Genomic DNA, 27059 nt, shown 5'->3' on the forward strand with positions numbered 1-27059 from the left:
AGCTTCAAAGTAATCACACTTTACATTATTTCTGTCACTTTTATACATTTTTAAGATAAGTCTGAGCATGAAATGAAGCTGGTATGCTTTGGGTTTGAGATGCAAGGCAATGCTGTTGTCTGTCCCTCCACAGCGACAGGAGTATTTCAACTTTCAAAACCCAGGGTTCGATATTTGTGCCTGTTCCGTTCACAACGTACTCGCTGTTTTATCTGGGCTTTTTACTGGAACTCAGCATTGAAACTAAGCTATTTATCATCATTCTCTTTTAGAATGACTGTTCCCACTCTACCCACAGACTCATTTTTCCTTACCATTTATTACTGAGGTCATTCCTCTCACCTGACAGCCAAGTGCTTGAGCAACATTGGTCCCCTACTTGCAAACACACCTACCCACACATTTCTGAACAAAAAGCCTGTGTGTCAAGTAACACTTCATTTATATTGCAATATTTTAACCTGGTACCTGTTGTTGCTACAGCACCACTCGGTGTTTCGGTGGGCTGCCTTTGATGCAAGTAGGTTACTATGGGTTGTGCGTGAATCCAAAGTATGGTTTGTGTGCGTGTGGGTGAGTGTTTTGTGGGTGAGAATTTTGGGGTGTTTGCATGTGCGAGTTTCTCTTACCGATGTGTGTATGTGAGTTTTTATAACTCGCCTTGAGTCTTGCCCCTGGAAGTTGACAGTTATATATCAAGCCAGTTAGAACACTGCTTTCTTTCCTCTCCTTCTATAGTACTTGTTACCCTTTAAGAGTTTTGTTGTAATATCTAAATGTGAAAATGAATAAAGTCATAACTTGCACTGGCTCTCTTGTGTCTGGAGGCAGACACTGTCCTGCACCAAGGCAGTCCGTCTCCAACCCACTTCCAGGGCCAATTTCAAGCAATTAGCATGTTTGGGTTTTATTACATTTATTTTTGTGCCCCAAATCCTCCAGGAAACAGCTGGGCTTTGGGGCATTTCCATCCAGGATGAAGCTCAACCCGTTCTCATGGTGGCGACGATACCGTGGGCTCAGCTCGCTGACAGGAGCCGTCGGCCCCATGTCCAGGCCCATGGTCCTGCAGCCTCCGGGCTGCTCCTCTCCCTCCCTGGGGACTCCGGGACCGCTTTCTGGCCACCCAAAGGCCATGGGGATGACTCCTCACACCACTGTCACCTCTTCCCCGTGTCCCTTTACCCTTCACCCTTTCCCTGTGCCCCTCTCTCCTTCCATCCCCCCAAAGGGCTCCCTGCCCCCCACCCCCCATTGCCCCTCTCACCCTCCGACCCCTCAAACGTCTCCCCTCGCCCCTCTCACCCTGCGTCCCCCCCCAAGGAGCCCCCCGGGCAGTTCGGGGCCGCCCCGTCCCCTCCCTCTCCGCCGTCCCCCCTAGGTGGCGCCCTCGGCGCGGCCACCGCGCGCGGGAAGATGGCGGCGGGGCCGAGGGCGGGCGGGGGCGAAGGGGACGGTGGAAGCGGTGAACGCTGCGGGGGCGCTGAGGGAAACGTGCTGCCCCAGGCCGCAGGGAGCGCGGGCCGCGAGATGGGAGTAGATAGACGGGCATTTTACAGAAAAAGAAAATAGGAAAAAGGAGCCAGGTGACCGTTTTGTGGGGACCCGTTGAAGCCCCAGTGCTCTGCATGGGCTGCACCAGCACAGTGGCACTGTCGCTTCCACGGGGGCCTCCGGGAACGTCCCGGCCCTGGCACAGCCGAGGAGGCTGGTGAAGGGCAGGAGCGGGGGCTCCTACGGGAGCAGAGCCACGGGGTGAGGCAGCGGAGCCAGCCCTGCCGAGCCGGCCTCGCTCGTCCTGCCTCGGCGCGCGCAGGGACGCACCCGGCCCTTCCTGCACATCGGTCCGCTCCGGCCCGTGACCGGGCATGGAGACAGCGCCCAACACGGGTCCTTGCAATCAGACTCGGGTCTGCACCGTGGGAGCGGCAGCTCCGAAACGCAGCCTGTGCAGGGCAGCGTCAGGCTCTTTGCCTTGATCGTGCCCTCCAGGTGTCCCCAAGTGGATGGTGAAAGGTTTGGTGACATGCTGAGGAGCTGTGAGTGACACGGGGCTCCTAACCCAGTATTTGCCAAGAAAAGAAAAAGAAAGAAAAAAAAGGAAAAAAAAAATGGAGACATAACATTCAGATCCTGCTTCACAGGCATTTCTTGGATCATACAAGCTTTTTCTACAGAGTGTTTCATCAACAGCATCTCGGAGGATTTTACACTGCCACAAATTGCTTTGCATTAGCAAGGCCCTGTGGGCCAATTCTGCTCGCAGATAAAGGTTTGCAAAGTACACGGGTTTGCGTTCCTTGGAAATTACATGGATACCTCCAAGGGCAGGATTAGACCTGCTACTTGCAGGTAAATGAGATAAACCAAATGTGCTTTTACACCGTTATCTCGCACGCATATGTGACCAGGTGCATCAAAAGCAGATAAGCTACAAAGCCTCCCAAAAGAGGACAGTTTAGTAAGAGGCAGAGGTTAAACACCATGCTTATCACAGGGCCTTCCTCAACAGCTGCTGAATTCACCAGGGAGACCGTATCGCAGAGGAACAACGGCACCGCGATTTGTTTCTGAATTTAGAAAGCATCCTAGAACACAGCCATGAAGGACTTGCTCTCTTTGCCATGAATAAATTTGCAGGTGGCTTTCCTTCAAGCTTGGGGGAGGCCTTTACATTGTTTCATTGCTGCTGTGGTCATGAAGAGGACGAAAAATCTTAAATTGTGGCGTTGGTTAAAGAGACAGCAATTTGATGTCATGGGATGAGTATTTATTCAGAGCAGTTGAGTGTGGTGTTGATAGTCCTGCTTCACTGCTGCAAAAATATTAACTCCAAAACAGGCAGCAGGGCTCGGATCTCAGCGTGGCAGCTGGGCTGCTCCCAGAACCCCCATGGCACAGCTGGGGTGCACACAGGTCACCTCTTTTTCGGGCATTCTGCACTTTTCCCCCATTTCCCCCGCGCTTCCTCACACCTTCGCGCCTCCACCCACGCACTGTCATGGCGGCCCGCCTCAGCCCTCGCCCCGCCCACCATTACGTCATCGCAGGCAAGCCCCGCCCCTGGTAGCCCCGCCCTTCCGCGGGCGCCGCCTCTCGCCCTCGTGGCGCGGGGCGGGGCGCGTGCGCGGGGCGGGGGCGCGGGCGGCGGGAGCGGAGCATGAGGCGGCGGCGCGGGGCGCTGCGCAGCGGAGCGCGCTGCCCGCCGCACTGAGGCCGCGCGGGGCGAGGCGGAGCGGAGCGGAGCGAGCTCTCGGGGCGGCCGCGCCGCCATGAGCGCGGCGGCCTGAGCGGCGCGGAGCGGCCTGGCCCCTCCCATGGCATGAGCCGCCGCTCGCCGCCTCCCGCCGCCCGCGCTGCGGGGCTCTCGGCTGGGCGCAGCCGGCGGCGCGCGGCGCTGAAGATGAGCCCGGCGCGGCGGGGCGGGCGCCGCTGGGGCCGCCGCTCCTCCGCGCTGCTCCTGGCGCTCTGGCACTGCTGGCTGTGGCCGGCGGGCGCCGACAACGCGAGCCAGGCGTATTACACGGCGCTCGTGAACGTGACCGTGCTGCACCCCGAGCGGCCCGCGCCCACGCTGCTGCGCCTCGACCGCGGCCGCTACGGGCAGGACTCGCCCAAGGTGGAGGTCAAGGGGCTGCTGCTGGCGCCCGTGCCCATTAACGGAGGTAACGGCGGCGCCGCGGCGGGGGGCGGGTTGACGTGGTGCCCCTGCAGCCCTGGGGACCCCCGCGGGGAGCTGCGGGCGGGGGCTGACATGCCCGTGGGCCCCGTGCTCGCCGGGCTCCCCCGGGCACGGAGGGGTCGTTCCCGACCTGCCTGGGCTGCAGGTGCCTTGGTCGCCCAGAGCCCGAGTGTCAGAGCAGCCCTCCCGTCGCCGGGAGGTGGCCTGGAGCTCTTGCTGCTGCCTAAACCTGTGGTTTTTGGTGCGCATTTCCTAAAAATGCGCCCTTTTTCTGCACTTTCCATCAGCACTCGGAGCAATGGAAGCTCTCGGGCGGCTGCTTTCGTGTGTCCGTCGCAAAGCACGCCCAGCTCCGAGATGCTAAACACCATGTAGCTTCCAAACGGGCGCTTCATTTTTACCACAGCAAAGCTGTTGTCCAACGATCTCTTCCTGATAAACGCCTGCCTTGGGTTTTACAGACAGCACTAATTCAGAGCAAGTGAGAATGTCATCCTCATTCTTCCTTTTCTAAAATGAAACCAGATGCTTCAGTCATAGTGATGTGGCTCCAGTCACCTCTTCCTTGTTTTGGAAACCTTCCTCAGATCGTCTAAAGCGCTGTCCTTAACAAATGGATCACCTGATGGAGCATAGTGGTCCCTGCCTCTGTTCTGGGCAATAAACCTCTGAAGAGAGCATTAAGTGAAATAATGCGCTCTGTTAAACCTAGACTCTTAAGTGGTGCGAGTACTTAAGAGTTTTTAAAGGACTTAACACAACTACTGTATTATTAAAAGCTTTTGAGGATTTACCAAATCCTATAGACCAGGAAAATACTTTATTGCTTTTTCAGAACAAAACAGATCCTGCCAGGGAGTCTGCTCTGAGCTTTTAGTAAATAAGAGGCAGACTGTGGCTCAGCACATGCTTGTGGATACCATTGAAGCTCCCTTCCATTGGCTTTAGGAATTGTTAATTAGGACATGTTAAAACAGCATGTTTTATTGAGGAGGGAAAAAATCTTTCAGCAAGACAACTATAAAGCTTATACATCATATCCTATGCTTAACCATTCTGTTTTTCAGAAGTTCAGCTATTGACAGATACACTCAATCTATCATTTTTTACCCTGCTTTCTGGTGCTCTCCAGCTTATCTGACTTAACACCCTAAAACCTTATATGAAATCAAGAGGACATCCTAAAAGTGAGACATACAACCAGCATTGTTTCAATAAGTGACATTTCTGAAGGCTTTTGGAACTGCTGCCTTTTAATATATGAAATATATCACTTGACTCCTTTAGTCAAGAAGATTTATTTATCAAGAAGAAGATTTGGAATTAGTTACTTTTTAATCTGCTTTTATAACTTTTTCTGATCTCTCCCACTGTGGTCCTCACTGAAGAGTAATTAAAACACAGAGAGACTGAGAGGATTTCCCTGGAAGCTGAACATTAGCTATCAGCAATCCATAGACAGGACCTTAATGCATTACTGCCAAAATGTAATGTGTTGAATAATTACAGTGAGAAAGACCAGTTAAAAATCATGACATTGCAGGTCTCTGGATTATTGTAGTTTTGGTATGCAGTCATCTTGCAAACTTTGCCATCAGTTGTTGAGGTTGTTCAGTTTGTCATCAGAAGACTGTTAAAACAAACACTGCAGCATCTTCCTTTAAAATTCTTCTGAATTCTTCTATGTATGTTGTGATACAGTGTTTGTTTTGTTTTCATTTTTGCCAAAATGCTTCATGAGGTTCAAAAATTTCATGTGGTAGGAAAGATGGGAATATTCTGTGCTTTTATTTAAGGTGTCCTTTTCCACTTAGCAATCTTATGTTTGTATTCTGCTTTTTCATTCCTGGGCTGCACAAGGAACTGTGCGTTCTTGCTGTTGGTCACTGGTGCCTTTTTATCAGCTTGGTCATCCTGCTATAGGGCTGGTTTAGAAGGTGCATGGGTTTTGAAAGCTCTTCAACTCCAGTAGCAAGCAGAAACTTAGCTGTTAGATCAGTAAATGGTGTGTCTGTTCCCATGCTGTAATATATGCTAAAAAGAAAAGACCTCTGTATCTCTTGGCACTTATCTTGGTAGATATTTTAGTGCTGAAGCTGTTTTGTTGTCAGATATTCATGTGTGGATGGGGCATTCCTTGGAATTTCTGGGGAATATTGGTGAGCGGTCAGCTGAGCAGTCTGGAGCATCCTTGCACTAAAATGTCCTTAGTGACACACTCTGTCATGCTGCTCTAAGATCCCTTACTCAGGGGATCAAATGCCTTAAATATTTAAGGGCTCAGGGTCAATTTGCTGTTGAACCCAGAGCATTTACAATAGCGTAAGTTGTGATGAGCTTCATAGGGTTGTCCGTCTGCTTGCTTGAATGTCTAGTATTTTCCATACAAGTTGCTAGAGTCCCATGTAATAGGCCATCCAATAAACTATTGGATATAAATAAACAAACTAATGAATAGTTTAATGGATAAACTAAATATCTTTCCTGTTTATTTAGCAGAATTCTTTTACGTAATTTCGGGCTCGTTGTCATCTAATACAGTTTTTAGAAGCGCTATTTCCATGTTCTTTTTATAGAACCCGGTATGAAATTGATACAAGGCTTCAAAAGCTATGTTCTTCTGGAAGTGACACGGTAGTAGTTCACATGACCATGTGTGAACATTAGTTATGAAAATGTAGCTTGAGTGATCTGTCGTTTGGCCCCGGATGTATTTATAAAGCATCTGCCTACACATATCTCTTCCAAGTGCATTAAATATACAGCAGCTGCAGTTCCCCTGATCTCTTCCCTTCTTCTGTTTCTAGGTCCTTATTTCCTCTAGCTTTTAGTATTTTTTCATGAGTTCAAAATAATTTCGTGCTAGAATGCAATTTTAAGCTGCTTCTAGGTATGGATGCTTACGGATGCTGTGCGATACTCCTTTTTAATACAAGTTTTCTGGTAGCATAGTTCAGGTTTATATAATCTCTTAATAACGTTATCCAGCATTTCTCCTTTCAACCTCCATTTGGTTGTTTTATGACTTTGTGAAGCCTGCAGTTTCAGTCAGAGAGTTTCACTCTGGCTCCGTGCATATTTGTGAAAGTGCATGTACAGGTACAGTGTAAATCTTCTACACTAGTGACCTCTGCTTTTAATAAACTTTAATATCTTCAGCATTTGGAGATAGGTCCAGACTGAAGCCATAGCCCTGACTTTATTTGTCAGAGATATTCTTGTTAGCACAAGCCAAGCTACAAGTCACTGAAAAATCACTTTAACGAACCTTGATGGAAACTGCACAGAGCTTTGAGGATTAGTTTCCTCAAAAATGTTCCTGGCAGTGAACAGGACTCGGCAGTAGCTGTTGATTATGGGTTATTTCAGATCATTCTGTGTTCGGTGCAAATTTGAGCTCGAGGAAACTCGATCCAGCTTGTTCTTAATGATTCCTTTAGAGATGGTGCAGGAAACAAGCTGGATTGGGTAGCAGGGGAGTAGACAGGATGGCTGGGGCTGGAGGCGGGACTGAGAGGAAGGGAAATAACAGCAGCCTTGGATCCAAATGTGAGAGCATTAAGACTCACTGAGCTGATAGATTAGGAGCGAGCGGGTAGGCAGGGACGGGAGCAGACTGGACTGTGAAGGTGACAGTTGTGGGGAAGCGGAGTTGGATAAAGAACAGGCAGAAAGGGGAAAACTGAGCTAAAGGAGATAGTGGGGCTGTGGGGACAAGGAGACAGAATTTTGGAGAGGAAAATAAATGAACAAAAAAGTGGAAGTGGGGAAGAAGCAGTACTGGCACAACACTGGGAATGGAAGCAGACACTGTGCACAGTAGTGTAACTGGAGCACCTTCTAGCACCTGACAGTTTAAAAACATATTATGTGAACAAATTATAGCTTTGGAAGGTTTAAGATGACAGTTTTCTGGTAACTGCAAAGCTTTTGTTAATATCTTGACAGTTCTGTGTTTGTGTCTGGCCTGGAATCTGCAGCAGCAAGCTTTAAGAAAATGCAACAAGCAAATGCACTAAAAAATGGAGAGCAATGGCAGGAAAACCTTGTGCCATGTGTATCTTCTTTACCGTTGCCTCAGTATCCAGCTTAAACTGTAGTCCTTAAGTGGTGCTTAAAGTATATGGGAGTTTCTAGGGGTAATTGAAGTGTACTTGCTGGGCTACAAGGATTAAATCATAACCATTACAGGATTCTTAGGAGCTACATCGATTTCTTTTCTTGTCCCCTGGAATAAGATTATTTCTTGTTCAAAGGGTTTCTCTTAGTGTTAGAGCGAACTTTAGTGAGAGAGCTAGATACCTAAAATAGTTGCTGAAATTAAAATGTTGTCTTATGTAACTCATAGCCACAGCTTTTAAAAAGCAGAAATTATAAACGGCTTGAATAAAGACTGTGTTACTAATAGAAATATTGTAGTGAAAGAAAACATTAATCCTGATTGGATAGCACATATCACTAATAGGAAAAGCATCAGTGCTGCTGTGTTATTTGTATAAATAGCCCAGTTAAATTCATCTTCTAGAAGTGTTAGCAGCATAGAATATCAGTGTTGTGCAAGTCTCTATTTTGCCAATCAGATCTGATGTAGTACCTGCCTGGGCGGCATCAGGGTGAGTGAGATGTGATCATTGCAGGACTTGTCTTGGGCAGCTTCTCTGTCTTCCCATGTGCTGCTTTTCCCAACAGTGAGTCCTTTGCCTCCCATTCCACGTCTTCCTCCCACTCCTATCCCCCTGTTATTGATGGGCTCTCTCCATCTATTGTATTACAGTGGTTGAAGGTCACACTTGAAGATGATTTCCCTATAGGTATCTGAGCCAGACCAGCTCTGGCAATTGGTGGTGGCCTAGGAAAATAGAATATTAGCTGAGAGGCAACTAATGAAAAGATCTGACCTTTTTTTAAAAAAAAATGAAGGCATGAAAATAATGCCTAGAATGGGATTATTCTAGGCATTCTAGATCATTGCACTGATCCTTTTTGTGAAAAGTGGACAAAGTCTTGATAAAAGGCAACACCACAACCTTGGTTGAGTTGTTTGACTGAACTGGGACATCATCTCGACAGCTGCACAGCCCTGTTGTGAGCGGGGTAAGAGCAACATAAACGGGCAGTGTATGAAGGAAAACAAACCTAGTCTTGGTTTAGAAGCAGAAAGTCTACGTTTTGGCAGGTGTGTACTTATTTCTGGCAAAGCATATATTACCCTTGACAATTGACCTATTAATTTCCTCTGCAACCATGGTTTCTTTCTTGCAGGAGGAAGGCTAAAGGCCCTGGTCAAGTAATAGCAAAAAGATCAGAAGGGAAAGTACCGATACTATTCTAACCTCCAAGTCTGCCCAACTTCAGTAGTTGACAGAACCAGGTTGAGTCTATTGTAGTATTCGGTAGTTCTTCCACGTGACTATCTAAAATGCTGTCACAAGCTTTAGTTCTTCAGCAGGAATTGCACACTCCTGAATTTCAAAGATGCTTAGAGACAAACGGTTGTACCCAGGCTGAATCTTCTGCGTGTTCTGCGAGGGGAAGCTGGAGTTCTCTTGAAGCTCAGGACAAACATGCAACATAATTTGCAGATGCCTAAATCACAGTCGATCTTTGTTCTGAAAGGAGACTGCTCTGTGCTTTAGGAGCTCATGATAGGAAGGCAGAAGTCATTTAAAACAAAATTGTGTAGAGCTGCCCTTTAATCCTGCAGACAGCTTCTATTAAATCTCTTCTAACAGAGGTAGAATTGATGTTTACATTAAAATATCAAGCCTTGCTGCTTTTTTCTTCTGTATTATGCCATGTTCAGAATCATTTTGACGTGCTTTCAGATCAGTTTCTGTGCAATTTGGTTTTGAAAAGTGAAATCGGAGGCGAGAAGCAGCAGGAAGTAATTTACTTCGCTTCCCCTGCTAGCCCTAGGCCTAGCCCTAGCTACGGACAGGGCATTTTCAAAAGACCCAGGTGTTTCCTCAAGTAGGTAAGCTTGCCATTCTGCCCAAATGAAATCCAAACACGAACTGCTGGTAGAGCTGCTTTTTTGCTGATGTTTTATTTATTCTCTTATTTGGGATGAGCAGAAAACAAGCAGACCTGCTAACTCTTATCTGTGATAAGTGCCTCTAGTTCTCCATGTTTGTTCTTTTTTTGAGGTGCGGGGGAGAGGAAGGAAGAGGTTTCACAGAAGCTGAACTGTAACCCAGCCTGAGACTTAGTATGCCGGCAACACTCAGATTATTACATATTTTATAAAAAATGTAGACTTTTACAAGAATAGAAACTAAATAAATGAGACTAACTCTTCTAAAGGGCAAGTAACTTTATGAAACTTAAGTCAGATTTTTTTTCCTTTTATTTTTTGGCAATGAATAATGCCTTTTTGTTTACTTGCAATAAAACTAGTAATGCATAATACTATTTTTGTTAGATTAAACCAGCTATGAAGAAGGTGTGTTCCATCTGATTAAAATAGGTTTTTATCTCTGACATTGACTCTGTCACATTTCTGATGAAAAAGACCACCTTTCAGTATAAAAAGTACAATTTCCATTGTACCCAACCACACATGGAGAAAAGAGAGATGGAGTAAAATAACCTGCCCTTCAAATTACATGAGCAGTAGCCTACCTGTAGAAATGCATACTCAGATGTCCTCCTGTATCTTATTTTCTGCAAGTATTAAGTAATCTAAGTGACTTCTGATTGTATATTTTTTTTTTCCTGTACAAGTGATCTGTATTAGAATAATTTTAAATTAATGTGAAGTTGCTTTTCATTCTGGCATGGACATCATCCAGGTAATACTTAAATTCTAGTCTCTTAGATCTTAAGTGGACTTTGGACAACAGAGCATTGATGGCGTGGTGATGGAGAGCTATTGATGATGGTTCTTGCTGACTTTGTTCATTTATTGATGTCCTTTATGATGCCAATTCTCTGTCTGGGTCGTTAGGTATATAATAGTTGGGTTTTAGCCAACTCGCTATGCTAGAAGAGTACTCACAATTAGAAGAATGTCACTTGTTTTGAAGCGTAATCAACCTATCAAAACCCAGACAAACCCAGACTTTCCAATATCATGCCTGCATTTGCTTATGTTAAAAGTAGCAGGATCATTTAGCATTTGTGCAGTGTAAATAGGACATTAAAGGGAGTTGTGATTTTTATATTAAATCTCAAGTGGCTTGTGGTCGCTGAGATTTATTTAAAGCTACCAGGTTTTGTATTAGTTATTTAACTAATAACAAGCATTATTTAATGCTGAAGTGCTCTTGTAAGATGTTGAACAACTCTTGATCAGGAGATACTGGATCACCTAATCTGGATAGCATGCTGTATGCTTGTTTGCAGTGCTCTTTAGCCTGTGTCTAGAAAGTCTGCATCTCTTACTGTTGTTTCCAGTCTTGTTAATTTACCCAGGTCCACAGCTACAAGACAATTCAATCTCTACGACTCTTAACTTTTTTTTACTATTTCCTTTTTAATTAATAATCCTTTATTTTATTGCTGTTATACCTTCAACTCAGTATTTTAGATTTGAACATGCTTGCACTGAAACTATACAAAATCCTTAGGATTACTGTTCTTCCAGCTTATACTCTTATTTTGATAATTTCCATGTAGACTGTAGTGTTCCTCTTCTGAAAAATAGTTGCAGCAGTTTGGGGGAGTTCTGTGACATTTCCCTCCTTACTGAGTGGTAGTTTTACACCCAAGATTCTCAAATTTGACTTCACTGGAGAAGGAAATTATTTTAACTTTCAAAACTTAAGAAACTTCTTGTTCTAGCCTACTGGCTGGTGTCTTTGCCTGTCCCTTTTTTTTTAAGTGGAAGTGTTCTGCACATGTGGGAAAAGTACGTTTAAAAGCAAACTTCTTTTATCTTTAGCAGAGTCTGTCAAGGTGGCCTGTTTGCACATCTGCCATGTGATGGTTTTGCAAAAAGAACCACAGTTCTTCTTTTCTAAAAGAAGCCATTCTCTTCTTAAAATTATAATGATAAGCTGCAAAAGTACAGCTGAAAGGGTACTCCTATGATAATTGCTACACATGATGGCCATCACCAGTACTCCAGAAATGCTTCTGTGTGGAGCACTGATAGTTAGCAACATCTGTAGGGATTAAAATAATACCAGTATGATGGAAGAAAATACTCTTTAAAATTCTACTTTAAGCCACTTGTATTTCAGATTTTCTCTGAAGTCTGTATGAAACATGCAAATATAAAAACACAGAAAATAGGTCTTTTTTTCTGAAATGCCTTAGTACAGCCTTGCAAATCAGCTGTGAAAAAACACACTTACTTGTAACTGAACTATTTCCCCTCCTTCCAGTGGGACAGGAGAAGGATTTCTCACTCAAGCTGAGAGAACTGATTTCTTGTAAGATGGTTATGATGTAGATTCATCTACACTGATAGTCTTTGGGTGAAGAGCAGATTTTTTTTTTTCTTTCCCTCTTCTTACAGTATTCTGCACATAACAGATAACTGCTCTGAAATCTTGTTTTTCCAGCATCCTTTGTTCAGCACTGCAGTCATCTCTGACTGCATTAGAAAGAAAAAAAATGTTGCACTACCCAAAAGGGGTGATGAAACAACTGCTTGTTAAATGCCTATAGCGTATGAACCATATTCAAATGGTTTTCAGCCTGTAGGCAGGTATTGATTCAAATGTTAATTCACTGTTCTAGCTGCTCTAATGTTAAAAATAGCTATGCTGGTGAGCCTAATTCTTGGGCATGTATTCATGGCTTTTGGTGTGTAAGGTGATTTTATAAAGAAGACTTTGTTACAGATGCAGTTAGCCTTAGGCTTTATTAGCCAGAGAATACTGCATTGCCAGTTAAATAATTCAGCCAAACTTGCTGTTACATTTTTTTTTCTCCTTATTGAAACAAACTGCCATTTGTGTCACTGTCTCTCCAATTTCAGTTGCAGATCGCCTGGGCTGTGACCCTCGAACACGTTTCCAGGTTCCCCCGAACACCAAGCAATGGATCGCTCTGCTCCAGCGAGGAAACTGTACGTTCAGAGAGAAAATCCTGCGAGCAGCTTCCCACAACGCCACAGCTGTGGTCATTTACAACAATATATCCAGTGAAGAACCAGTCACTATGACTCATCAAGGTAAATAAAACAGTCTTTCACTTTTATTCCTTTTTCCCAATGACTCTTTTGCTGTACAGACTGTATCTAAGGTGCTGTTAGCACTGTGCAAATAGTGCTATTTGAAGCAGCCTGTTCTCTATATGATGCTTGTGTGTACATTGAAGTCAGTCCATAGTTCAGGAAGAAATCTTTTCTTCTAGAGTATTTTTAACCAGTGAGGAACATACTCCTCTGCAGAGAGGTTGCAGATGCATTGAGGTTGGGGATTAAATTTCTGTAAGGTCTTAGGTGTCCTGTGTTTCAAGCCTTGCCAAAGTCAAAAAGTTAACAGTTTGTATCATAATATCTAGCATTTTACACAGCATTTTTACCTGAAGAACTTTTATAGTAGTGTGTTGGTTATAGCAGCATGTTTTATAACTACTTGTGATGGAGTCTCTCAAAGGTTAACAATTGCACCAAATTGGAGCTGATGTGCTTTTCTGTGACATCTTACAGAGGGTTTGGTTTTTTGCAGTGTATCTTTCTGGATGCTGTGGGGTAATCAACAGACCTTGGTGATTCAGAGCATGGTTGCCTCTCTAAATTGTCTAGAATTACACTATTTCTAGTCTGAAATGATGCTGAAAGTTGGATTTCGACAGACCTCTATATTTTTAGGACTATTCACATCTAAAATCTTACCGTTATTAGTGAATGAGTTTAGCTGGTGGGAGTCTCATACTGAAGAATTTTTCCTTTGCTACAAATAACTTCCACATTTTAATAACTGTAAGGCTTTCACTTTCCCAGGTTTTATCATTTTGAATTTATTTAGCTTAATCCCAAAAGGCCTGTTTCTCTATTTGATAGATGAACTAGAGAATCTTCTAAAATATTTTTGATCTTTTTTTCTTTAGGCATAGAGGGGGTTGCTTGGAAACCGCATTTTCCTACTTATTGCTGTGCATATAGTCACATAATTGGAGTTGGATTCTTCTACTATAAAAGCCCAATGTCAGTTGTAGCTCTTATGTTGTGATCTGAGCAAACCTCATGCAAGGGAAATGTCCTGTGGCTTGTTCTAGTTCAGTGGGTTTTGACCTTCCCAGTTTTGCTACCACAGGAATTTTCCAGGGAGATGTGGGCTTCTGTGTAACAATCCGAAGCCTGTTGACATTTATTTTCCTTAGTCACCTTCCTTGGACACTTTTGCATTTAATCTGCAGGCAGAAAGCCCCATGTTCTAGTGAAATGTTCCATAGAATGTTGCTTTTTTGGTCCTTCATCACTTCTCTCTGCTTATATGGCATCCCCCTACACCAAAGTCTTCAACTCTGTCTCCTTGACATACCTGTTAGATTGTAAAGCCTTTTATTGTAAATTCTTTTTTAGCAATATTTTTTGACTCCTCGTATAGTTTGGAACATGTTTTTGTGAGAGAAGGACCACCAGGAAAAACACAGGTCTATTACTGCTTTTTCGAATATGTGCTAAAACATATTACAGATTTAATTGCAAATTAAAAATTCTTTTTCTCTTAATGAAGTTACATTTAGCAGTTGATTTGAGAGCAATTGGATGGTGTCTGTCTTCTACTAAGAAGTGCATTGTGTTCACTGAGTGTTAGAGCTATGAAGAGCAGTGTGGTGCCTCTGCAACCAATAGATATAGATATAGATAGATATAATCAATAGATATAGATAAGTTCAGGTAGCTTGAAATAATCTCTCAAATTCTAAGACCCAAGCTGTGCTGTGGAGAAATTGTATCTTGCAAACTGTAAAAGATGACAGAACACCAGATGCTTGGAAAAAATAATAAATCCATCTTTATATTGATTGCAAAATATTCATTCTTTGAAAAGAGTATATAATTACTGGATATAATGCATGTCTTCCTTGCAAGTCTTTTGAGAAACTATTTTTAACTGTATGCACCCAGTCCCTTGGTATACTAGAATCTGTCACTGATCTGTGCATGTGAAATAGAGGTATCTTACATGTGTTTGTAAATGCCCTCTATCATCCAAGTGAAGGGCGTCGTTCCCAGCATGTAGGATATGCTAGACTATGATATCACTGGCAGGAAGGCAGTTTTATGAGTGGTTTTGCTTGCTACTTCTGTTAAAGCAGAGCAAGTATTGTCTGATGTAGAAAGCCTGTGTGGTGGAGAAAATATTTAGTAGCTGTCTCCTTTATAATCAATTATGGGAATAGGAAGGAAGTGCAGGGAAAATAACATTTTAATTCTTTTTATGTGGTTAAAACAGTCCTATTAAATACATATTACTTATTGAACTGATCTAGTAAAAAAATCTAGGTTTTTATATTATTTATCCATGCTGAAGACACTGAAGTATTTACACATTATATCTTGTTCAGAGAATTTTGCTGAACAGATTAAATCTCTTGGTCTTTGGAACAAGTTGCAGACATTATGTCTTGCTGCATCTTCACTGCACTTCTGAGGAAACAGCGTATTCTCCTTTCAGGAAGTTCCTCTATTCAGTGCTGTGCCCAGGAGGAGACTTTCTGCTGTCCTACCGGAGGAGACGTTTTTTAGGATCTATGTCCTTCCACCCAATAGTGGCCCCAGGGGGAAAAAACTGTTCAAGGCAGAAATTTCTGTTCCTCATACATTCCCTTGCAGAAGAACATGGGCACCAGAAGCAACACTTGGGTTTGTTTTGAACAGGGAGGATAAAATTGTGAGTTTAGTTGTGTGTGGATTATTTTAGGTCACTAGGTCAGAGGCAGGAGGCCCAGAATAAATTGGAGTTGTTGCCATCTAATGGCTATTCCGTGTTCCAAGCTGGTGTAGATGGAATTAGACTCAGTAGCTCTGGAGTGGGTCTGCTGCTGGGCTGGGTTGTGCTGCTCCTGCTGCACGCAGCAAGTAGAATCTTCTGCTACTTCCCTCTTTTCCTCAGCTGTGGCTTTAGGTAACTGTAGGCTAAAATGATGCATAAAAACTAAAGCAGAATGCTCTGTAGATTATTCTGTCCAACTGTGGTTTGGAATATAACTGAAATATTCATCAAATCCATCGTAAAACTGTCCCTGCATTACTGAGACCTACTTTGAATTCACAACCCAGGGAATTCGTGTGTGGCTTGTTCAGCTCCTGAGAATATCAAACACAGTAATTTAGATGGTGTAGTCCTAAAGGTATTATCTAATGTCAGTTGTCACCAAATTCTTCTGCTTTGAAGCAGTTATTCAGTATTAATGTAGCCCGAAGGACTGGCAAAGGTGATGCCCTCTAACCTGGCATGTTGGCGAGAAGAAGAAATGAGTCATTGCACATTAAGCTTTTGGAAAAGGAAGAAACAAATCTTCAGTAGCGTAAACATAGTTAACACATCTTTGATTATGTTACAATGGTAATTATTATATTGTTTATAATTCCTAATTGAAAATGTGTGGAGCAAGTATAAATTTAATTCCGCTTCCCACCGCCTTTCTTGGAGATAAATTCATGAGGAAAATCCATCTTACAGTAGATGGAGTTGTCTGACAGTTAACGAGCCTCCAAGCGGAGTGTCTGGAGCAGAGGCTGCGGGACACAGGGAAGCAGTTGCCTGTTCTGGACTTGCCAAAGCTGACAGAGTTTTCCTGAGCCTGTTCCTGGCGGCAGCTTTGCACGGTGTGGGCTTCATCCCCAGCTGCAGTATCGGCCGTTGGGTTCACTTTTCTGTAGCCAGCTGAGAGGGTAATTAGTTCTGTGACCGTGAAAAAGTCCACGGGATCGTTAGTGATTGTAAGTAATTACACTCCTTTTTTAAAGACGGAGATCCAAGCTTCAGCAGCAGAGTAATTCCCAAATCTATGGATTTTTTGTGGAATCAAATCTGATCCAAATCTATGGATTTGTTATTCCTAAACACCACAGTTGTGGTGTCTTTCAGTAAGATTCTCTTACCACTTCTTTTTTTGGAATTACCTGAATGTGTTTGGAATGACAATCTAGATTGATGGTTCTGACTTGAAGTTGCCTGTAGCTAAAATAAAATATTCAACCACATTAAGCTGCCCTTAGTACAAATCCCTATTTTGGGGCTTCAAGATCTGCTAGCCAGAATGGGAGCTACTATTCAGATAACAGCAAAATGAAAGCCACCTACTAATGCTTATTCATCTTACAATATACAAGACTATCTAGAGTTTGTTATCAAAATCTAAGCAAATATTATTTTTTTAGAAGTACAAATCAGGTCTACATGAGGTTAGTATTTGTGATTAATGAAAAAATCACAGGCACTGTAATGAGCCTTCGGATGTTAAAAGTAGATCTAAGGTATCACTTTCAAGACTTTGTTCCAGAAGAAGTATTTGCAAAGATAAATAGTTTTCAAATAAACTGTAATTAGCCTCTGACAATAAGGCTCCTTCTGTGTTTTATAAATATGTGAAACTGGTTAATGAGGAAACACTGAGAGCTGACTGATTTTAGTTTGCGTTTACCCAGTGACAGTATTACACAATTTCTTGGGTGAAAGATTTTTTTTTTTTGTTAGTATACTCTTATTTCAACAGTAAATGTTAAGTAGTTGTGTAAATGCAGTTTGTCCACTTTGCTTCATAGTTAAATGTCAGTAAAGTGCTGAACAAAAGCCAAAATGTATGCATAAATAATGGAATGATAGCCGGAATTTAAAATGATGAATTCCTTTATGTCATGACTTCTTGATTCTTCTAGGATTATTTAAGTGGAATATTTGTTTCCTTTTCAAAGTTCATGGTGCAGGTAGATTAAAAGAAGCATTGTTACAAGAGAAGAATACAGTGTGAAGTGTCTGTAGAAACATTACATTTTATCTGCTCTTTTTCTAGGCTTGTTTTTTTCTAGATGTTTAAAATAAAATAAAAAAATGGCTAAGTTGTGTGCATTAAAAACATGTTTCCCAGAAACAAAGATGTTCCTCGTCGTAGAGGAGATATCAAAGTGTCTTCAAGCTTTCCTGGAGAGTTTTAGTTCTTTTCACAGTGCTTAATATCCTGTGTCCTGCCATAGAAGACAAGGAGCCCTCTCTTTGAGTAAGGGTGATGGAGAGGAAAAGGCCAGTAACACAATTTAAGGCCTCGTTACTACATCCTTGTATCTCTGTAGGACTGGAAGTGTAGTTTTCTCCATTGGGATTCACAGTGGGTATCACGAAGAGATAGATGGACCTAAGAGCTTGTTGACCTTGAGGAAAAGCAAGAGCAGAGCTCCACCATCACGAGTGTATCTGCATGGGTTGGCCCTGGGAAGAAGCAGGGTGAATGACACAGGATTGTTTAGCTGTTACTGCCTCTTCAGACTGTAGGCAGATTTTTCATTGAGAAATATCTCAGAGTAGAGCAATTGGATTATGAAATAATGTGTTAGTAGTTGAATTCTAAACATGGCAAAAAGGCCTGAAGAAACTTTTGGATGACTTAGCTCTCCCTTCCATAAGCTCTTGGCCTTCCTAGGCCCCAAAGCTGATCTACAGGTATGATGCTGAGGGCATGATGTTGAAGCACCATCACCAATTTAATACAAGGGCATTAGAAAAAGCTTTATTTACAAGATTATTGCAAGCACAGGTCATGCATAACACTAATTTAGTGTGTTCCAGGTTAGTGTAACCAGAAGCTGACCAGGCTTCAGTGCTTGTTGTGCAGTTAATTCTGTCCCACCCAGCTTAGCAGCAGCGAGAGCAGCTTTCCAGCTTTTCTGGCTCTCAATTGCATCCCTGTTTTTAAAGGAGCAGAACTTGAGTGGGCTTTTGTCATATATCTGTTAGCAGGACTGTAATGCACGATATACTTCAAAATACTGAAGTGGGGGTATTTGAGTGACAGCCCTATGCCTTGGGTTGAATGGAGATGGTAGAATAAAATGTGTTAAAGCTTCTGTTGCTGCATTCAAAGGGGAATTTTGACAGATGCAACTTAATTTGTATTTCACTTGCAAGTCACAGAAGCCTGGTCTGCCCTAAATTTTGAGTGTCTACTTGTTTGTCCTCTTAAGTAGACAAAGTCCACCTTCTAACCTTGGTAGCAAATGGGTGTTTTTTTTTTTTTTTTTTTTTTTTTTACAGATGGGGGTGTGGGGGGCAGGGAAGGAAAAAAACTTTCTAATAAGTTTTAAAGAGTTTTCTAGGATTAAAGTCAGTGGTTTGAACTTGCCTGAAGTGACTGTTTTTATTCCGGTAGTAAAGACACTTGTGGCCTCTGCAAATACTTACCCCATATTTTGGGATAGCTGCTTGTTCTAGTAGTTAACTGATGTATCCGTGTGAAAGCCTGACTTTTAAGTCACATACTTCATATACTGCTGCTATTTTTTTTCCTGAAGTATTGCAACATCTGTTCTAATGTCTGGCACTACATTATATAGACATCTCAAGGTAAACGTTTACCTACCAGACAAATATTCAGCGTTGTCTGTGTTGCAAATGCAACAGAAAGCAGAACAGTTTTAAAAAACTATTCAGTCTCATTTTAAAATATATGCATTTTTGCATGTGTGTGTTTGGATATCTTGCTTTAGAACTAAATAACAGGCCTCTTATTGTTTGTTTTGGAAGTATTTGATTTGGGACATCTCAAAAAACATATTCTACCCTTGAGATTGCACTCGTGTGTTGACAGCTTGGATGTGCTCTTGTTTACTTTCTGATTAGATCAAAACAAAAATATGTGCAGCTAGACCTGTTTTAATCTGAAGAAATGCCAAGACTATTCCTTTGCTGTCTGCTTTTATGAAAGTTGGTTTTTAGAATGACTTAAATTCTTAAGAGTGAATTACTTTAAAATTTTAATCTGAAATAAAATGAAGAATCTGATGATTTTTTCCCCAATGTCACTAATCATCATAGAATTTATATCTTAAAGCATGTGCTCTGAGTCCACTTCTTTCAGTATAGCTGTGCTGTTAGCTTTCATTTTGATAAAATTGTTATTCTAACGCTGGTAATAGCAGGAACTCGGAAACATCAGCCATAAATAACCATGGAGATCTGTGAATATTATCACATCCCCTTTTGTCTCAACTTTTTATTTTATTTCTGTCTTGCTCTGGTTTTCAACTTCTTTTTCCCTGACTTGTACTTGAATTCCTTGTTTCTGCTTTTCATTAATTTTACGTCTCTATTCTTTCATTTCCAACAGTGTAAGACACTCTTCATGCTCCACCCTTTCCATGTACATCTTGTTTTTCTAGTGCAGCTTCTGTTCTCTCCAACCTACTCTAATTATTATCAGTGTGGAGAGAGATATGTTGCTTTCTCTTCTTGCCTTTCTTTTTTTCTCTGACTTAAAAAGACCTAAGGATTTTTCTTTCTCTTATCTTCTTGCTACATTGGTTTTATGAATTCTGCCCTTTCTCTTTGGCTTCCACCATTCTTGCTTCCACCTCTGCCCCCTTTCAACTCAGCCTTGTTCTGATATTTTCCTATAACTCCAAATAAGACTTTCAAAACTTGATATATAACAATAGGACTTCCTTTGTGCTTTCCTGTTTTCTTAACTGATGTTTTATGGGCTTCTAAATTCTGTCTGCAGTGGCCACACTTGCATTAACTTCCCCAATTAGTATATTTTTTCCATTTATGCAAATGGAGCTTCTGAAATAACCCCTCAATGTGACTAATCATATTTTGATACCTGATCAGAAAAGGATCAAACCTCCTTCAAGCCACTAAACTGTTTTGAAGGAGCATTTCTCCTAGTTGGGAGGGGAGGAGAGATTATAGTCTTCCTTTGTTTATAAGTTCCTGAATTTGTGCTTGCATCCGCAAGGTCATTGCACAGGAAGGTCTGCAAACCATTTATCAGCTTGTCGTACTAGCCAAGAACTAGAATATAGATACAGTTGTCTATATGGCTGAAGTGGACAGGAGACTTAAAGGGCTTAGATCTTTATTCACATTTAAGCGTGAGTTTATTTTGCATGTGTAAAATATCAAGAAAGGCTGTTACAGCTCTGCAATTGCAGCTGTTTGCAGTGCTCCTTTCCCTTAGCAGAAGGGTGGTTTTGTTTTGGGAGCTCCCCTGAAATTGCTACCAGCGAAATTCAGCTGAATATGTTAAGCTTGGAGTGCTCCAAATGAAGCCGTGAAAGGCCTCAGCTATAACTTAAATGTTGTCTGCTATTTTAAGAGAGCAATATTCTTTTGCAAGTGTGAGATGACTGCAGTTTGTCTTCATGCTGTGTCTGCAGCAAGCATCAGCACGCACAAAGGCTTATGAAATTATGGGGGTTTTAGCTGAAAACGTCGCCATTAGAAAGCTGCTAAGCTTTGCTACAAGAACCTGACTTAATTCCCAGTTCGCTTCCAGTGTTGTCCTACCAGTTCCGAAGAGTTCGGTGCCTCTCATGGGTGGTCTGGGACCAGCCTCGCTCCAAATAGGATTCAGATTTGGGTCTGTGGGGGCAGAAGCCGAATCACAGCAGCGGCAGCTCCCGCTCTGCACCGGGCTCCTCGGGATGCCCACCAGGACTGGTCTCGCCCTCCCTTCTCCTCCAGGATGGACCAAGCAGCTGCTGTTTCTGTTTACAAGTTCAGGAGGGAAAAAAAACAGCTCTTTAGCAATTACATTTTACTGGGCAGCTGCTGCCTGTGTGCTCCAAAGGAAAGGCAGTAGCTGGGTGGGAGGTGTCCGAGGTCTCTGTTTTGAGCAGTTGTCTGTATTTGGAGCTTGAGAGATTTTTAGCCAGCCATTAACAAAAATGTATACAATTATTTGCTAGTGATGAGACTAATCATTTCTTAGAAGCAACTTTCTGTAAATATTCTTTGAGAATTGCCAGGTATGGGTAGACTAGTGAGCTGGCAAAGCAGTTGTGTTAGCTCTACAGAAGGCTGTTCTGGATGATACTATTTTTCTCTGATCTGTTTTTAGTGTCTCTGCAGCTGTTAAGTCCTCCTCTCCTCTCCCACTGTAATACTATACAGAATTAGTGATCAATTGCTACTTCCTCTTCCTACAGAGGCTTGCATAGCTATCCTAATTAAGCACTCACGTAGTAAAATTGCAGCTAGAAAGCTGTCAAGGTTGGGATGATGGCACTTGAACGACTTGTAACGTTTACAGATGTTCATATTTATCTTGGGCCTGCTGTCTGTCCCGTCTGTGGTGCAGCGTGCAGCTGGTTGGCATTCCAGCTCGCCGCTTTTCTCGGGACACTGTGTTCTTGGCCACAGAAAGTGTTGCTTTTCATAAGGTTACATAGCAGGGCCACATTCTAGCATCTTGCTGTATTCACTTTTTTTTTTTTTTTTTTTTTTGTTCACGGCCCACCTGATTTCTTATTACTTCACCTGCAGATCTTTACATCTCCCATCACAGAGGCCCAATGAGCGACTGATTGCTTTGCAGATTTAAAAGCATTTTTTTTTTTTTTTTTTTTTTTGTTACTTATGCCTTAGAATTGCAAAGTTTTGAGGTGCTTAAAATAAATGAGTCAAAGTTTCCTTCTGCCCCAAATTCTTCTCAAGCAGAGAGTTCTTCCTCTAAGTATTTGGGGTGATGCCCCTGACAAAAGCAAAGCTATGAACCAAGTCCCAGTTTGCAGTGAGCTCAAGGATGTTAAACAGGCACTGGTTTTCTTTCCTGCAGTTCTGGCTTCTCGCAGGTCAGAAGCAGCAGTAGCGCTTTGGCTGTTCCCGGCTGAGTCATTTGGCATGCGAGTCGCTCTGCAGTAATGCCAGAGGTTCCCTTTGTGCTAGGCCTTGGATAAAGCACAGGACAGACTCTCAGCTTCCTCACCTTCCCTGGGAAGAGGTAGAGACCAGAGCTTTTGCTTTGGATCAAGCTGGACTAGGATCGTAAGATCAGATTTGCTTTGCAGATACCCAGCACAAATCATGTTAATACTGGCGTAATTCCACAGTGCAAATTAATACCTAGTGGGGAAGCATCACAGAATGCTCCAGGGAAAACCATCCCTCCTCTCTCTTTCCTACCAGAACTAGGCATGAAAAACAGAAATGAAGCGTAGAGAAAAGACCAAGCAATGTAAATTACATGTTTCTGATCACTCTTGTGTCTGAGTGTTGGGATTAAGGGAGTACATCTGCATCTACAAGCAGAAGTCTTCAGCTGTAGGGAAGATAGCTGCTGTCCTGTAACTGCTGCAGGTCTGGACAAAGACATTGCTTAGCATCTCTTTCTAATAGGAAGTATGGGAATCCAAGCAATGTTCCTTGATAATAAAGCACGTGGTGGATAATCACTGTTGCTGAGCTTTGCTGCTCACTGAATATCTTAGGTAGCTTGCATGGTACTGGAGACGTCTCTGGAGACCTGGTCTGCAGTGGACTTTGTGTGAATCTGTGGTGTACTGCCGATTTAATAAGCAGTATCCATAAATTATGCTGATTTCTGGTTACTATTTAAAGCTTTTGAGTTGCTGTTACATGTTTTTAAAATACCCAGGCGGAAACACTGACCGTTCTTTTCCTGCTTACATCCATGTTACTGGGACGCAGCAGGAATTCTTGACTATGCCTTTAGACTTACAATTTTAATGAAATGTTAAGATTTAACGGGGAGGCCAATTTAGGGACTGCAAGTTATTTTCAAGGAATTGTGTAAATGCGAATTTATGAGAGTATCAGTTCTTATTTTTGAGTATTTCTATCAGCTTTGTCCCAAATGTTAGAAAACTCTGAAACTGAGGCTAGTGACTATAAATGTGACTCCTTGGCTTTGCTCATGCAAAGCTGTAGTACAGACCCCTCTTGGAAAATTATGTGGCTTTTGGGGCCTTTCATGTGACTTAGCAACTGAGCTAAGGTTTCAGAAATGCTCTTTTGAGTCTTCCTACACCATTTTCAGGGTAGAGTAACTTCTTAAAAATAGAATTTTGATTAAGACTTTCATTTCCTTGCATGGAAATAGGACCTCACATTCTGTCTGAGCTGTTGCATTAAATCTCTATAACTTAAATTCACTTAAATTCTGTAACTTCAATCTACTCTAAATCCACAGTCTCCATGCTGAAGTCGCACACGTTTTACAGTTCCTCTTTCAGAGAATGTGAATTGGAGCAAACAGATGGAGCAACGAGATGAGCAGATTTTCAAGGATTTTGAAAATAGACCTTGAAAGGGCTTTAGTGTAGGAAGTAAATAGATCTAGATGGGCAAGAATGGCACACATTAGATGTGTGATTAGTTTTTTTTTTTTTTACTTTTTTTTTCTGCCTTTTTCCCTATAAATTTTACTTTGATCTTTGAATAAGATGAGAATTCTCCTGAGTTAGATACTCCAGTGTGTGTAAGAGGCTTCATTTTTTAACATGTAGGTGCTCTCTGCCCTGAAGGTGATTTCACTCTTTTGCCACAAGAGTTGAGCGATTCTCTTGGTGTCTCGGTGCCTCCTGTCCCAAAGGAAAAATTCTAGGCAACCTGGAGGAAAGACACTTAAATAAAATAACAAGAGAGATACGTGTTCAAAGTGGAGTTGAGAAACTCCATGGTATCCTATTGAACATATCTTTGTTCAGATGATAAAATCAGCACTCAAACTTCTGCTAAACTTGCTTTTGTCTGAATTGATCTAGGTAGAAGCAACTTACACTCGGCTCTGGACTGTGACTGCCCTAGCAACATCAGTGTACTCCTTTTCTAAAGCTTTCCTTCCATGAGCTGTCTGTTTAAATACTCTCAATTTCAAATATAGAGCACTTTTTAAAGCTAGTTCAAAGTCCCCACAGTAGTTGTAATCAAGAAGCACTGTTTAACTGTCACTGGAGATGTGTTGCTATGTGTGGAGCTACCAAGTGTTTGAATGTTAACGCCCTAATTTGAAAATCAACGTTTGAAAGACAAGCTATGAGTGCCAAGAAGTGCATTTCTTACGCCACGCATGGCTGAGATTAGCTTCTTCAAGTTGTCAAATGGTTTTATATTTGGAAAATGTTGTGAGCAGTTTGGCATGTAAATGTTGAGTGGAAATTAAATATGTTTTTCTTTCCTCATAGGAACTGGAGACATTGTTGCTGTCATGATTACAGAATCAAAGGTTAAGGAGATCCTGAATTATTTGGAAAAGAATATCTCTGTCTTGATGGCAATAGCAGTGGGATCCCGTGTTCCTCCAAAAAACTTCAGCCGAGGCTCTCTAGTCTTTGTGTCAATATCATTCATCGTTTTGATGATAATTTCTTCAGCGTGGTTAATATTTTACTTCATCCAGAAGATCAGGTACACAAGTGCACGTGACAGGAATCAGGTAAGGGAACTCCCTTGCTTATCTAAACTACAGAAATGATTTCCTATGTACAGTAGTTCATGGAGAGCAAATAATCTCTTAGGACTATCCATCAAGCCAGTATTCAAAAATAGCTTTGTCCAGCAGCATACTTTGCCTCTGAACAGGGATTTTGTGTAGCAAATTCTTGCTTTCTTGAGTAGCACCAATGCAAGTTCTTACTAAATGCAACAGGAAAGAGTAGAATTGAAGCAGAATATTTTAAAATAGGTTAATAACTGTGGGTCAAAGGGGAAGAGGGAATGTTTGTTGGCTGTTACGTGCTGTATAGCGTGTTGCTTAGGGCATTGGGAATGAGTAGGAGAGTTAAACTGTGAATGAACGTGTGTAGTGGAACGCAGAGCTAATGTTTTGGGTCTTTTTTTTTTTTTTTGTGGAGGGGAAACGTTAACTGCAGTGAAACGGATTAGTTAATTCCCCTTAAGTCCTTATTCCTTATAAATTCTATCCATGCTATAAAGGATAGCTTTAGCAATAGGTAGAGTAATACACATATTGTACTGAGGCCTTATCAGACTACACTATCCTGAAGGTTACATTAAGAAAACTAAGGAATAGTGTTTGGTGGTTTCTCAGTAACATGCACCTGTTTAAGATGATGCAAGATTTGGACTGTATAATTCTACTGCTCCTGTAACTTAAGCAATTATCATGTCTGAAATGCCCTTCTTATATTCTTTGTCACCTCCAATTTAAGAATTTGTGTGTTTGAGCTAAAGAAGGTCATCCTCAGATGTCCAGAATAAAACAAGTCTTCAAATACAGAATGAACTCTGGAAGTAATTATTTCATGTTGTGTTAGTGTGGCCATAGTGAGTCATTGCCTCCATACCGTGCCTTGTCTTTTCTTGGGAAGGAGCAGTAGATCCTGGGAAATCTGTGTTCTCCTTGCCTCTGCATCTCTGCAACCTGTAGTCACTGATTCTCTTCCTCTGAGTTAAGATATGAAATGGAGGGTCCCACTGCAAGGCACAGCTTGGGATATCTTCTATTCAAGACTACTTGTAATTATTGAAAGCTTTTAAATATTCCACTAAATATTACTTGGTCAAGCCTAAACCAAATGCCAACTTAGAAAGCCTCAGCTGTGACAGAGGATTTCCTTCCTAGTTTCTGGAAATAATGTCTGACGCTCCAGATCCCATGGGCATTTTGTCGACTTTCCTAAGAATATCATTCTCAAATGACCACATTGTAACTGGTGCTTAGTGAGGTCCCCTGGGATGGTGAAAGTTTAAATATAACTGTTACTCCATGGATGTCGGTGGAATTCTAAATTGTTCCTGCTGCCTCCCCTGCGTGGTTCTAGGCTTCTTCAGAAGGCCTGTGCTTCAAAACAGCTGCTCCATGGGGAAAGGGCTTTAATGACCTTTTTTCTTGCTGTAGATTTTTGCAAAGGTCAGGAGAAACTTGATAAAAATTTTATGTGGTTTAAAAAGCTGGGCTTATTAAAGTTTAATAAGAAGGTGGCGACAGCTACAGCTCTTTCTTGAAGAGCTTTCACAGAGAAAACGCTGCACTGTTAGTGATAACCCGTTTTAAGCTGCACTGTTTTTCAGTTATGTGTACGGGCATGTTTCCTTTTATTTTTTTTCTCCCCTTCAGAAAATATCAAAAACATGCTGTGTTTTGTAGATGGTGCGAGTAGATACTGGTTTTCACATGGTTGCTCTTGTGCACTTCCTCCAGAGCAGTTATAAAGCTGCTTTGCCTGTCGTGGTGGCCTTTTCCATCAAGACACTTGTGCGTTATAAAAGCAGGTTTCCTGTATCCTGGTCCCCTAACCATCAAAAGAGCAAATCCCCATCATTTCCAGTGTTAGCTAACAAGTATTTGTTAAAGTTTGAAGATTTTGCAGTGGCAAGAGTGCACTGCTTAAAGTCAGTAGCAAAAATGCTTTTCATTGATGTGGGATGTGACTAGCATCAGCGATACATACTGATAACGGGCTAGACCCCTTCCTCACAAGATACCAATTTTACGAGTTTTCAAGCAAATAAATTCCTGTGAAGACTAACCTGAAAACCTAGTGTGCTTCCCATGC

The 27059-nt window shown here is 42.1% G+C and overlaps 1 protein-coding gene across 2 annotated transcripts in view; it reads left to right on the forward strand.

Annotated features, from left to right (window-relative positions):
- Nucleotides 1-3396: 3396 nt before the first annotated feature.
- RNF130 (ring finger protein 130) overlaps nt 3397-27059 on the forward strand; it is a 46689-nt gene continuing 23026 nt past the window's right edge. For both annotated transcript variants that reach the window (XM_026047444.1, XM_026047445.1), the window contains exons 1-3: nt 3397-3665; nt 12609-12803; nt 24726-24976. In XM_026047444.1, coding sequence (XP_025903229.1) covers nt 3404-3665; nt 12609-12803; nt 24726-24976 — 708 coding nt within the window. In that variant the 5' untranslated portion in view covers nt 3397-3403. The remainder of the gene's footprint in view (nt 3666-12608; nt 12804-24725; nt 24977-27059) is intronic.

Source organism: Nothoprocta perdicaria, unplaced genomic scaffold (genome assembly GCF_003342845.1).
Source record: "Nothoprocta perdicaria isolate Ctin4 unplaced genomic scaffold, notPer1 scaffold_5, whole genome shotgun sequence".
In the NCBI taxonomy this organism is placed as follows: Eukaryota; Metazoa; Chordata; class Aves; order Tinamiformes; family Tinamidae; genus Nothoprocta; species Nothoprocta perdicaria.